General features: G+C 35.5%; 1 protein-coding gene across 4 annotated transcripts in view; it reads right to left on the bottom strand.

The window, feature by feature from the left end:
• The window catches only part of CFAP54 (cilia and flagella associated protein 54), a 279694-nt gene that overhangs the window by 149617 nt on the left and 115599 nt on the right, over window positions 1-14478 (bottom strand). For 3 of the 4 annotated variants that reach the window (XM_074271318.1, XM_074271321.1, XM_074271320.1), the window contains 5 exons: window positions 13883-13988; window positions 11758-11861; window positions 5670-5900; window positions 3386-3525; window positions 326-486 (listed from right to left, as the gene is read on the bottom strand). In XM_074271318.1, the coding sequence (XP_074127419.1) occupies window positions 326-486; window positions 3386-3525; window positions 5670-5900; window positions 11758-11861; window positions 13883-13988 (742 nt within the window). The remainder of the gene's footprint in view (window positions 1-325; window positions 487-3385; window positions 3526-5669; window positions 5901-11757; window positions 11862-13882; window positions 13989-14478) is intronic. The other variant, XM_074271319.1, reaches the window with a different exon arrangement.

Here is a 14478-nt window from a genome sequence, read left to right as displayed (position 1 = left end):
AACATTTATTCGGGGTTAGAGAGCTATTAAGAATCTGAAGCAAGATTTGAATCCAAAGCTTCCTACTTCAAATCCAGTGTCCTATATGTTTGTTGATTGACTATCAGAATGCCATGGTAAAGTGACTTTGCCCAGCATATCACACAGCTCTGTATAGTTGAATTCAACTCCAGCACCCTAGTTATATTTTGGGGAAGAGGATGAATGATCTCCAAAAACAACATAACCAAGTTGAGCAACACTTGTTCTATCTTTATTTCAATGCTCCCTTCAAAGAAAATGCTTATTTAATTAGTAAACGAGATTATGAGGTTTGCTACATTACCACTGCTCTTTTGCAATGCATAAAGGTTCTGATAAAATTGTCCAAGATTCCAAGATTTCCTGTTCGATCTTTAAGATTGGTTTCTAATTCAGTTGAAATGACTACCTTGGGGCTTTCTCCTTCACTCATTTTGGAGCTGCTATAAGAAAATTCATCAACATCTATGGGTAAAACAAAACAAAACAAAAAAAAAAACAGAAAGATAAGTATTAAATTGCTGATTATGTTCCCCAAAACAGTAAGACTCAATACTACACGATAATGAAAGCAAAAAAAAAAAATGACTACTATGGTATATACATGACAGTGTTTTTTCCTCAAAACTTTCCAACTCATCCAAATTCCATTTTTGTGAATGTGTTTATTCATTTGGCAATTGTTTTAATTGGGTACCCACTATGAGCAAGTCTGTGCTGCTCTGAGTGCAGGTCACAAAGATCCCCAAGAGAGGGTCCCTGGCCACAAAGACTTTATTATGATTTATCAAGGAAATAAATGAAAAGGTCCTTGAAAATAAAATTTTGTATTCTTCCCCTTAGATTAAAATCTAGGGGATGCTGCTTGCCCTTAAGATACTATATGACAGGTCATATGAAAATCCAAAGAGGAGGAAATGTTCCTGCTATAACTTTTCTAGACTCACTGTGCCAATCAGGCTTGGTTACAATTCAAGGAGACGATGAATGATTCAGCTGACAGGGATGCGTTTTGTGGATGATAGAGGTCCCAGAAAGTCACAGGCCAAGGACGACACAAAGAAGGATCAGGGATGCCCACGGAGTAATGTTTACTGCCTTCTAGCTATAATTTGTAAAGTACCTCACCTGAGCTAGGGTCCCTTTGGGGCACTCCAGACCTCAGCAGTCTAAAACTCAGTGAACATGTACTAAAAGGGTTTAAATTACATTGATTAAGCAGGCTTTCAGATGAGGTTGGGGAACAACTGAGTTTGTAGCATTACTCCTGAATGGTGGAGCTCATGCCGACAGGATCCAGCTAATGTATCGCTGTATCTGCCTAATAGATACAGGGTTCACATGGGCAGAGGACGCTTTACCAAGAGATACTTTGGAAGCTATAAGATATAGGGGAAACTAGCTACTCAACCTGTCCTTGATTTCTAGCTGGCCTATCTAGATATTGTGGAGACTTTCCTTTGGGGGAGATCCAGATTCTCTGTTCTGGCCAGAGCTCTCATCTAGACCTGATTCATACTTGTGCATACTTAGGGGTATTCCACTCAGTTTCTATTTTCTGCTTTGCTTGGATAAAGGGGTTTATTCTAGTATCCACTGTTTGTCTTTTTGGGTCCTATTCCTTGCATAGAAGTGGGCCAGGTGGCTAATGAGCGGCCTGGGTGGGTATCTTGAATTGGAGACATCCATCCAGCCCAATAACAGCCACATCCATGTGGATATATCTATAACCTTATGTGGGTATATATTCCAAGGCCACCATACCAATACTTTCATAAAGTGATGACTGGGAAGGGATTAAATAAGCAATACAAATTTTTTAAAATGCTATACCAGTTTTGGAGGAAAGCGCTTAAGCAGTCAGGGAAAGTGTTCCAATGATGACGAGGTGGGCATGGAAAAGTGGATCTAATTTGTCTAAGTTGCATTCTCCAGGCAGTAAAAAGCAGCACGAACAGAGACACAGGGTCTGAAGGCATATGCCATATTCTAGGGACAGGGAGTAGAGCCTGGCAGAATCCCAGCTTCACTTCATACCCCAAGGAAGGGTACTCTACTCTTCCCTCAAAGCATTGTTTCTAAGCCCAGAGAAGATTTCCCCTGAGTATTAGTCTGGTCTCTGAGCTGGGTATTAGATAACCAGACTCATTTACAAGAGCTAGCTGGTCTCAGTTTTCATAAAAGCTCTGAGAGAGAAATTTTAAGGCAATCAGAGCTCTAAGTGTTATGGTTCATATGCAAAAACCAGACATTTGTAATTGGGCTTGGCATCTGTGAAAACACAATAAAAAGAATGAAAGCAGATACCCCAATGCTTAATTGAAAAAAATCCAATTAAAAAAGTAGAAATACATATTGTGACATGACTATAACAAAAAAAGAAAAAAAGAAAAAAAAGCACAGGACATAAATAAAAGTTAAAAAATAAATTGTTTTTTAGAACCTTCACTCTCAAAAAAACCACATATAGAAACAATTACACTAATAGGCTCGCTTAATAACCACCAAGATGGCAGTTATATAGATACATAGATACCATATACAATATGTATATACTATATACATATACCATATACAACATATGTGTATCACATGCAATATTTACTACATAACATGCTGAGCAGTCATTTCTGAGCTCAAGAATTCTGCTGTTCTGGGACCCCAGTCTAACACAAACACATCAAAAAGGAAAAAGGATGACTGGGAAGAAACTAGAAGATGAGCCAGCTTTCAGAGTCGGGGTGTTCCAAATCATCTTAGTCCTTTGAGTGTTTTCTGAGCCAAAATCCCAAGATTCTTCACCTTCAGAGCACACATAGCAGGGAGAAACTTTTCCAGAGGGTGGGCTTGCTGGCAGTGCACAGACAAGCAAAGTAGCCCAGGAATTCATGTTCCACCCCTTTCCCTGACAGCAGGCTGAGATAGGGTTCCCCACTCCAGTGGGCTAGCTCTCTCCCTTACCAGAACCCCAGGAGGATTCTTAAGGTCAAATGACCTGGCCCAGACTGAGTGGCTGTGTCCCTGTGGCTCAGATACATAATCTGCCAAAAGGCACATCCACTCAGAAGGTCCCAAGAGGGGCCTTCCTGGGACCCACCCCCTGCTCTTCCTTAATTCCTACTGCCTTGCTTCTCTGTTTTACTCTCCCTAATTCATTCTGCCCTTAAGAAAGGGAACAGATATCTGCCTGTTCTGCAGGACCAAGCCCAGCAGTATAGAAGCCTCCCAAGAGGATGTATGTAATGCTATCCTCAGCTATTAACTAACCGTTATTGTACTAACACCCACCCATTAAGTGATAAATGAGGCTAAATTAAACACCCAAACTTGAGGCAACCCCACAGAATATTGTCATTTTATTTACCTGACATGTTGGTCTTTCTGATTTTGCTTGAAAGCAGGAATTCAAGCATTGCTTTGTAATTTTCCGTATTAACATTTTCCTCCGCCAACAGCGCTCCAGATTTGTAGAGAAAGAATGTATCAGGGTCTAAAGTTCGAAAGCTGGAGAGATGAAAGGAGCATTAAAAATCAGCAGAAGCCAAATGCAACAAAATCTTTTTAAAGGTGAATCTACTTTCATTTTTAAAATGTTGTAGTGAGATTTCTTCAATAAAATAAGAGCTATCAAGGGAATGTTTCATGCAAAAATGGGCAAAAATAAAAGATAAAAATAATGGAGACTTAACGGAAATAGTAGAGGTTGAGAAGAGGAGGCAAATACATGCAGAAGAACTATTCAAGAAAGGTCTGAACATCACAGACCACGATGTGTGGTTACTTATCTAGAGCCAGACATCTAGAAGAGTGAAGTTAAATGAACCTTAGGAGACCTTGCTAATAATAGTGATACTGGTAGAGGAAAGCTTCAATAACTAACCCTGATTGAGTTTTGGAAGCCCTCTCTGGACAGATCGGCCTGTGTGCTCTCGGAAACACCTCAGCCCCATCCCCAAGAGGGTACAAATCAGGAATCTTCCACCTGTAGTGGAAGGGATGGAATTCCAGCTGAGCTATTCAAGTCCTAAAAGATGATGCTCTTAAAGTACTGCACACAATATGCTAGAAAATGTAGAAAATTTAACAGTGGCCAATGAATTGGAAAAGATACATTTTCATTCCAAACCTAAAGGGCAATGGCAAACAACATTCAAAATACTGAACAATTACACTCATTTTACATGCCAGAAAGATGATGTTTAAGATTCTGTCCGTTAAGCTTCAGAATAATGTGAACCAAATATTACCAGAAGTGCAGGCCAGTTTTTAAACAGGAAGAGGAACTAGAGACCAAATTGCCAACATTCACTATCTTATGGAGAAGGTAAACACATTCCAGAAAAGCATCTACCAAAGCCTTTAATTGTGGGGATCACAACAAAATGTTGCAAGACCTCAAAGGGATGGGAGTAGAAAGATCATTTTACTTGTCCCCTGGAGAATCTGGATGCAGGTCAAGAAGCAAAACTGGAACTGAATACGGAACAACTGATTGGTTTAAGATGTACAGGAGTAAAATAAGGTTGTATACTGTCACCTTTTTTATTTAATTTATGTGCAGAGAATATCATGAAGAATGCCAAGCAGGACAAATCAAAAGCTAGAATTAAGATGTCTAGGAGAAAGATCTACATTCTCCAATATATAGGCGATATCATTCTGTTGGCAGAATGTGAAGAAGAATTTTTAAAGCCTCTTGATGAGAATAAAAGAAAGGAATGTAAAAACCAGCTCGAAGTTTAACATCAAAACAAACAAACAAAAAAAAAAAAAAACTAAGATTTTAGCAGCCAGTCCCTTCACTTCCTGAAAAAAGAAAAGGAGAATAAATGGAAGCAGTGCCAGATTTTATATTTGTGGGCTCAAAGATCAAGGCAGACAGCAACTGCAGCCATGAAATTAAAAGATGCTTGCTCCCTGGAAGGAAAGGTATGGCAAAAATAAACAACACAGTAAAAAGCAGAGACATCACCTGGCTGACAAAGCTATAGTCCCTATACTCAAATATTTAATTTTTCCATATGGCTGTGAAAGTTGAACCATAAGGAAAGCTGAACACCCTCAGAATTGATGCTTTCAAGTGATGGTGCTGGAGAAGACATCTGAAAAATCCCTGGACAAAAAGGAGATCAAATCAATCTGTTCTTAAAGAAATTCACCAAAAAGTCAAATACTGAAGTTGAAGCTTAAATATTTGGTCCTCATAATGAGAAGATAGAACTCAATGGAAAAGATGCCAGATATTGGGAAATATTAAAGGCAAAAGGAAAAGAGGATGACAGAAAATGAGATGGATAGACAGTGTCTTGAAAGCAATGTCTATAAACAGACTTTGAGAGAGAGTAGAAGACAGAAGGATCTGAAGTACTATAATTCAAGGGGTCACAAAGAATCAGACATGGCTGAACAATAAAATTTCACATTAGAAGCAGGTTCTGAGGACAGGAAATCTTAGATCTAACATGTCTTTCTAAAGGGTTCAAATAGAAAGAATAGGACCCAAAAGTCAAAGCCAAGTAGGAGTTCTGTTTATTTGGAAGTCATTTTGTTGTTATGCAGATTGTTGCTATTTTACTGTAGCACCAAACATATACACAAATCCTGCTGGTTTGAGTAACAAGTCATTTTACATGGAAAATACTCCATACCTCATCGTATTTTGTGAATTGAAAAGTTTAACCTTCTTACGCTCCATGAGTTTAATTTTGAATAAGCTGAAATGAGCATGTGCCAAATGTATGTTCATCTGAGCTCTCCAGGGTAACTCCTCAATAAATAATTGATGCAATCTTTTTCTTTTTAAATAGAAAATCGTTTTTGGGGACAAGAACTCCGCCAGGATTTTTAAAGCCAATTTTCTAACGTCAACTCTCTTATATCTGGAAGAAAAAAAGGAAGGATTGTTAAAAATTATATAAATACCAGATGAGAGAAAAATAACAATGTTTTGTACTAAATATATCTAGAAAATCCTATTATGGCTTGATGGTAATTAAATCATTTGGCCTTTTCCTTAGGGCCCTTATGGTCAAAACACTAGATATTATAAATGTTAAAAAAAATTACTATAAAGCAACAGCAACAGCTCTATACCACACAGACAGAAAGACAAGATATCCAGAGACATATTCTCAAAAGACTAAATGACAAAGAAATTTGCAAGCCTTGATACTAGTACAATGGCAAAGTCAAATTAAAAAATGGATGACCCTGAAAAAATGTTTTTTTTAAATAGTGGAAAGTCAGCTAAAATTAAAAGATGCTTTTTAAAAAATCAGTAGGAAATAATGAAGAAAATTACTTCTTTGGAGAATTTAATAGAAAACCTGAAATAATCAATTAAATCAACTCACAAAACTTATTACAGCAAAAACAGAATTATGGCCAACTATGGATCATCTGGAGGAAATATTTGCAGAAAAATCACTAATCCAGTCAGTTGGAAAATATACAGAATTAAGTGATGAGTCCAACAGACAAATCACAATGTGACAATTTCATAAATGCTGACATATCAAAAATTTTAGGAAAATACAATAATTTTAATACATTATTCTGAAAAATCAATGGAAACTTCCCAGAACTAACAAAAACAAGTTTCAAATGTGCAAATAGAAAGAATTCAAAAGTTCTCAGTGAGAAAGAATTCAATGTTCAATATTCTTAGACACGATATATTCATCCTCTAACATTAAAATAAGGGGGAGGGGAATTCAATCTAGCAGTGGAAAAAGGATACCTGTTAAAAAAACAAATCAGGGATTATAGAGAACGCCTCTTCAAGGGCAGAGGATAATAATTTATAATAGTTTATAAAGATAAAGAAGCCAAGGCCACAAAGTCAGAACTATCTACCCTGAAAAACCTCTGGGTGCTGTTTCAAGGAAAGAGATAGACAGATATCCAAAAAGAAACTCAATTTTTATGAATTTGGGGAAAGATAAAAACATTTCAAGTTTTCCACAAGACCCAACAAGACTTAGAGCCTCTCATTCAAAAAGATAAGTATTCAAAACAATTCAGCCCTCCCAAATAAACCTATTGCAGAAAGTGTAAGAATTCTTGGGATATGTTAGAAAGGGGGAGGAGGGGAAAGAGTCCTTAAAGAGTGTGGAAGGTAGCAAAGGCAATGAGGTCAAGGAAAGCTCCAAACAAAAATATTATCTAATAACATGAAGTTCATATTAAAGATGTCCACATAGTTTAATGGAAGAAAGGGATTTTTTTTTTTACCAAGTGGCTTTGTTAAATTTGCATTAACAACAAAAATAAATAAAATAGATAATACACATTATCTTAAAAGGCAAAGCTGGCAGTTGTAAAGCTAAGTGAAAATGAACTGAACTTTTCGATTAAAAAAAGAAAAGGAAAGCTATAAAAACCATTGCCATGGAGAAAAGGAACATTTTAAAGTCAAGTGAAATGAAGACATCACTGGAAGCAAATGAGTTTAATTATATTCAAATAAAAGAATTGTCCACAACAACAACCACAACAAAAATGCAGTCAAAAATAAACAAAAGAAATAGATAAGGGAAAAATATTTCTAGTATATATATATCTCTAAATCTACACTATATAGATATATTACATATAATATATATAAGATCAATATCTAAAATTCAGAATTTTTTAAAGATTGGTAGATAAATTTATCTATCTATTATCTATCTACCAGCTTCTCAATGGAGCAATATTCAAAGGATATGAATAAGCAATTTTCCAAGAAAAATAATTACATTTAAGAATGATCAAATTCCCTTATACCATAGGTATGCAAATGCAGACAACCAAAAGATATCATTCTATGACCATGAGAAGAGTAAATGTAAGGAAAAATAAGAAAATCTTATTGGGGGTGAAAGATAGAGGTACTCTGACACATGATTGGTGAGAATGGAGACAATCAACATTTATTGAGCACCAACTATATGCCAGACACTTTGGGAAGTAACCTTTTAATATAAAATGAGTCTCAAAACTGAGCATTCTTTTTCTAACTAATTTAAGTAACTCCTTGAATAAGCCTTTATCCTTCAAATATAAAGAAAACCTTATTAGTCCACATCTAGCTCAGGCCCACTCACTCAACTTGTAATCTCTCTGAGGGATATCATTTAAATGGGGCCATACTGCCTTGAGCACTGACAATTTATTAAATCTAACTCAGCCTCAACAACTCAAGTAAGCTCAAGAACTGCCAATATATGATCCCCTATCTTCCCATCTTGGCTCTGAAAACAGTCATCAAATCCATCATATTTGCCTCAATTAATTGACTCCCCCTTCCCCGATTTTTTTGTTTGTTTGTTTTTTTTCGGTGAGACAATTGGGATTAAGTGACTTGCTTAGGGCCACACAGCCAGGAATATTAAGTGTCTGAAGCAGGATTTGAACTCAGGTCCTCCTGACTTACCTCTAGCTGCCCGCTGCCTTTGTAAAAGATGTTATTTTTGTCATAACTTTATACCTAGGTAGATGTATAAGATTTTTTTACAAATGTGTTAAGTAACACATTCAGTCAACTGCTGAGATCAACACTCAAAATCTGTACCTGGCAAATGTTCACATTCAACAACTATGTTCTATATTAAACAAAATACGAACGCTAAAAACAATAAAAGTGTTCTATATTCCCTCACTATATTTACCGGTAATGGGAAGAAACTATCAACAATTTATATGTGCAAGGAATGGAGAATGGATGCAGAAATTGAGTCACTGACATAATGGAATGATGAGATGCCATAAAAATGAGAAAAATCTGTAGAGTTATAAATAGTTTGGTACTAGTAACTAAATGAAAGAAAAAGGGAAAAAAATATCCTAAATTTAAGTTAGATGTTTATATGTGTGTAAATATAGAAATTAATAGATATTAGGCTGACATGAGACAGATGAGCCACATTAACCTCATTAAATATGTGCTAGATATTAGACAATTCATTCCACTAATGTCCAGTATCAATTATTGTTAAAGATATAGAGACAGAGACTTCAAATGACTTTATTTCTACTACAAATGTCAAAGTATTCTATCTTCATTTGGCACACAAAGGATAGTTAATTCCTGCTTAAACTGTTTGTAATAGCATTTTAATAGCACTTAGACTCTCTGTTGACTACGGGATCAGAAAGAGCTGCCCACAGAGGGTGAGATCTCACTGGCCTGGTAGAAATGCTACTGAACTAGTCTTCCATGCCCCAAACTCGAAGTGAGCCAGCTCCTGGTCTGGCATTTAACTACGTCTCCTTTGGATATGTCACTCAGTGAAATAAAATACTTGGACAAAATGAGATCTCCCTCTGTGATCCTTAAAAGACCACAGACAGAACGTGCCCTTCACTGCTTCTGCAGGACATGAGACATCTCAGAAGGACTGGTCACAAAGTCAAAAGGAAGAACAAGCTCCCATGGGGCCAGGAAGCCAGCCTAAGGGATGGTCAGGAAGCAGAATGTGCTAGGTAAGCCTTGGCAACCATGTTCCCTCATCCCCAAAAGACAGACCAGGACTCTGAACCCAAAAGCCTTGGGAACAGTAGTATTCTTCAGATCCTTGCCTCTGTTTCCTGGCCCTGAAGTCATCACCAAGAACAGTCATTGTAGAAAAAGTGGCCATCAACAAGAAAATTGGATTTACACACATATATTGTATCTAGGTTATACTGTAACACATATGTATGGGATTGCCTGTCATCTAGGGGAGGGAGTAGAGGAAGGGAGGGGAAAATTTGGAAAAATGAATACAAGGGATAATGTTGTAAAAAAAAATACTCATGCATAAGTACTGTCAAAAAAATTATAATTATAAAATTAATAATAAAAAGTGGCCATCTAGTAGATGCATCCTTTTCAGATCATGATGCAGTAAAAATTACATGTAATAAAGGTTGAGGGGGAAACAGTCCAAAAATTAAATGGACACTAAATAATCTAACCCTAAAGAATGAATGTAATTCTTGAATTATACCTTAAAGATAGGATGATTCCATCTGCCTTGTAACTGAAACCATCCATGTAGTTTTCTCCCCTATTATAATATGAACTCCAAGATATCATGGACTATCTTACTCCCCAGCCCTTAGAACAGAACTTAGCACAGAACAAGCACTGAATAAATGCTTTTTTCATTCATTCACTAAACCCTTATCTTGGAAGCAATAGCATTGCTCTTGGCAATCATCATATAAGGAGTGTAAGACTAAAGCTTAAATACCAACACTGTTAACTGTGATTCTTTGCTAAAATATGTTATTTGCTCAAAACTTAAAGAGGAAAAAATCTCACCAATGACATAAAGAGAAATCAGCTCTCATCAGTACAAATAAGTAGCTTATTCATTTATGAAGATACTATGTTGAAGATTCATATTCAGATTTTGCTGAATCACAAGTTATTGCTATGCTAACTCAATTATGTTATTTTTTACAAAGAATATAGAATTGAACAAACTATGATGGATGTGGCTCTTTTCAACAGCAAGGTGATTCAGACCAGTTCCAAAGGTCTTGTGATGGAGAGAGCCATCTGCACCCAGAGAGAGGACTATGAGAACTAAAAGTGAGTTACAACATAATATTTGCACCATTTTGTTGTTTGCTTGATTTTTTCCCTTTCTCTCTTTTTTCTTTTTGTTCTGATTTTTCTTGCACAGCATGATAAATATGGAAATATAGATAGAAGAATTCCCCATGTTTAACAAATATTGGATTATTTGCTGTCTAGAGGAGGAATTAGAAGGAAAAGAAGGAGAAAAACTTAGAACACAGAATTTTGCAAGGGTGAATGTTAAAAACTTATATTTGCCATGTATTTTGAAAAATAAAAGCTATTATTTTTTAATTTAATTTTTTAATCAAAAAAAAAGATACACAGAGTGTTTCAGCTTTAATAGCTTAAAAGTTCACTAAGATTTTGGGGACTTAACTTTTGAGTATAATAATATAACGGTATAGCATTTGGCACTCTACCAGTGCCAAAACCCACTAAAACTAAATTTCCTGAAGACTTGGCCAGAGTCACACAATTAGCATAAGTCAGGTGGCCAGCTTGAGCTTTTCCTAACCCTCCCAAATCAAGACCCAATCTCCTACTCTAAGAGTTAAAATCCATAATAACACAGGAGAAGAATTCCATCTATCTCTAAAATTCCAAGTATATAAGAGAGACAAACACCATCATGTTTGTTATCTTTTAAGTGCTTTATAAAATATTTTATCTATATTTTATATGTCTATATAATATCTATATAATATATCATATTGACAAATATAAAATATCTATATAAATCTATGTATTGTCTACATAAAATATCTTGATGACAAATATAAAATATATTATCTATATAAATTTATGTAAAATCTATGTAAAATATTTTAAGATAAATATAAAATATCTATGTCTATATGTCTATGCAATATCTATATAAATGTCTTAATAACAAATATAAAATATATATGTAATATCTATATAAAATATCTTAATGACAAAAACAAAATATCTATATAAATTTGTATAAAATATCTTAATGACAAAAACATGCATAATTTAGAGGCTCAAAAATTCTAGTTGAAAAATGCAGACCAAAATTTTAACATATACCAAGTATAACCCCTTTGAAAGTTTGCAAACAAGAAAAAACAATATCCAGCAAACCTTTTTCATATTAGTAAAATGATTCAGGGTTTATATGATTCAGAAAATAGAAAATACATATTTCCAAGAAATTCACCTACTTTTCCGTATCTGGCAATTCTGCCAATGAGTGGTGCTTGGCAAAATAACCTCGTAGAGCATCTTTTTTATTAGGTTTGTTCTTCACAAGGTGTAGTTCTGTGGACTTGAGAGAGGACAAAAACAGCCAGTTATGTTACAAATTAAACAAATTTTCAATAAAGCAATTTGGGTATATTTTTAAAGCTAATTTATCACAGACACCTACAATCCATTGTTTCCATTGTACAACAATTGGATGTTGACATGAAAAGTGTTTGCATTCCATGTTTGGTTAAAAAAAAAGTAAACAAAACAAATAAATAGATGAATGGATAGATACATAAGTGAATGAATGAAGTCTGAAGTGCTGCAGTAGGGAGGTGGGATCAGATTTGCATTGCTTGGTACCAGAAGCAATGATGGGACTAAGAAATAATAGAAGGAAGTTACATAAAGGAAGATTTTGACCCAATACAAGGATAAATTTCCTAATTATTTTGCTGTTCTGATGAGTCATTTTTCAGTTGTATCCAACTCTGTGACCTTGTTGGGGTTTTCTTGGCAAAGATATTGAAATGTTTTGCCATTTTCTTCTCCACCTCACTTGAAAAAAGAAGTGACAGAGGCCAACAGTGAATTGCCCAGGACCTCACAGCTACTAAGTGTCTGAGGCTGGATCTGAACTCAGATGCTCCTGATCCCAGAGCTGGTGCTTTATCCACTGTATCACCTAGCTGCCATAATTATTAGAGAAGTCCAAGAGCGGCCTGGACTTGGCAGGATGAGGAGGCTAGAAGTAACCAGTGCAATATCCTTCACACACAAGAGGATCTCTAGGACCTCTTTATCCAGGAAAAATCTCTCCTTAACTCAGACTCTGTTGTATGTTTCCCTGGTATTAATAATCAGCAGGACAACACACAAGTTTAGAGATCTCTTTGGGTAGGAAGAGTCTCTTCCCCAGAAGATCACATGGATGGGAACAAAAAAGAAAAAAAATAACGAAAGAAAGAATTAAAGAGCCATATATAAATGTTCTTGTAACCAAATTCAGATGGAACCCAGAAGGAACCAGACAAGAGGAGTGAACACAATAAATCAGTCACAAAACCTGAAAATTGGGAGAGGAGCAATGCTCACTCTAGAAGGGGCAGGGAGAGGTTTAGTCAGCTTTCTGAGTCAGAATTCTCTTTAACAATGGATTGAGGATGAGTATTATCAGAGGAAAGCACTTGGTCTTTGCTAATGTATATGATCAGATCGTAGCACCGCATGGGGCAGGTGTTATTTCTGTATTATTACTAAATCAAAATGAGTTCCAGAATAAGAGAAAAAGAAATGGAGACAGAGAGATAAAGAAAGAGAACAATAATGGAGAGAGAGAAAGAGAGAGAGAGAGAGGAAGAAAGAAAAGAAAAAGAGGGAAAGAGAGGAGAAAAGAAAAAAGGAAGAAAATAGTAAAAGAAAGAAAAAGAGATGAAAGAAAAAAGGAAGGAAGGAAGGAAGGAAGGAAGGAAGGAAGGAAGGAAGGAAGGAAGGAAGGAAGGAAGGAAGGAAGGAAGGAAGGAAGGAAGGAAGGAAGGAAGGAAGGAAAAAAGGAAGGAAGGAAGAGAGGGAGGGGAAAAGGGAGGAAGGGAAGAAGGAAATCAAGAAGAGAGAGGAGAAGGAGGCCAGACAAAAAAAAAAAGGAAGGGAAAAGAGAAAAGGAAGGAAGGAGAAAGAGGAAAGAAGAAATAGGAAACGGAGAAGAGAGGGAGGGAAGGAGGAAGACAAAGAGAAAGGGAGGAAGGAAGAAGGGAAGGAGGAACAAAAGAAGTAAGGAAAGAAGGGAAGAAAGAAGGAGGAATAAGCTTATTTACCAAATCAACCAAAAAAAAAAACACTGATATTATTGTACATAATAATAATGTTATACCTACACTAGTTATTAGAATTTCATATCTACTGTATGAATTTAAATAGATTCATCACCTCTCCTCTTTTAATCTTGTAAGCCATATTTTATTTTATTTTCAAAAGCAAAATTAATGATAGGGAAATCTTTGGGTTTCCTCCATTGCATCTACACATTGCTCTTAGGGCTAAATAAAGTAAAGAATTGTTTGCTTTGCTTCTTTAAAAATGAAAAACCAGAGTGAGATTTACTTTTTGAATTTCCATGGCAGCTGCCTTGTACTTTTTATGGTCTTCATGAGTTGTAGTACTATCTGTAGCTGCAGCTTTCTTAAATCCAAGAAAGTTTTCGTTTCTCCTAATACAGAAATGACAAGTTAGTCAAAGTCTAAGGAGCTTAATTAGGAAATCTGTACATCTTGTCAATGAATTCTTATAAAGGCAAAATGATTGTCCCTAAACTACTTCAGATTTCTCAGAATATCCAAGGAATTTGATTGGAACTAGGTGATCAGTCTAAAAAAGTGCCCCTCCTCCAAAATCATTTAATTTATCCAAGGAGTTTTATTGGAAATATATAGGCCATTTAGCTGTTGCACCTCTGATCATGCAAATTCAGTGGACTAGAGAAAAGGAGATTTTTCACTACTCAGGAAAAAAGAATGAAAGAGATGTTTATTGAAAAAATATGTATTGTTAAAAAAAAAAGAAGAAAAATATGTATTATTAGACATTATCATTGCATTCTTTGTATTATTGCTTTAGATTATTTATACACATAATATATTAGGTAATGCACTGTTATATATATGGTATTTATATATTATCAAATAAGTAATATATGTTAA

Source organism: Sminthopsis crassicaudata, chromosome 5 (genome assembly GCF_048593235.1).
Source record: "Sminthopsis crassicaudata isolate SCR6 chromosome 5, ASM4859323v1, whole genome shotgun sequence".
NCBI lineage: Eukaryota > Metazoa > Chordata > Mammalia > Dasyuromorphia > Dasyuridae > Sminthopsis > Sminthopsis crassicaudata.
Note: the sequence above shows the minus strand (reverse complement) of the source record. Positions and strands in the feature narration are given on the sequence as shown.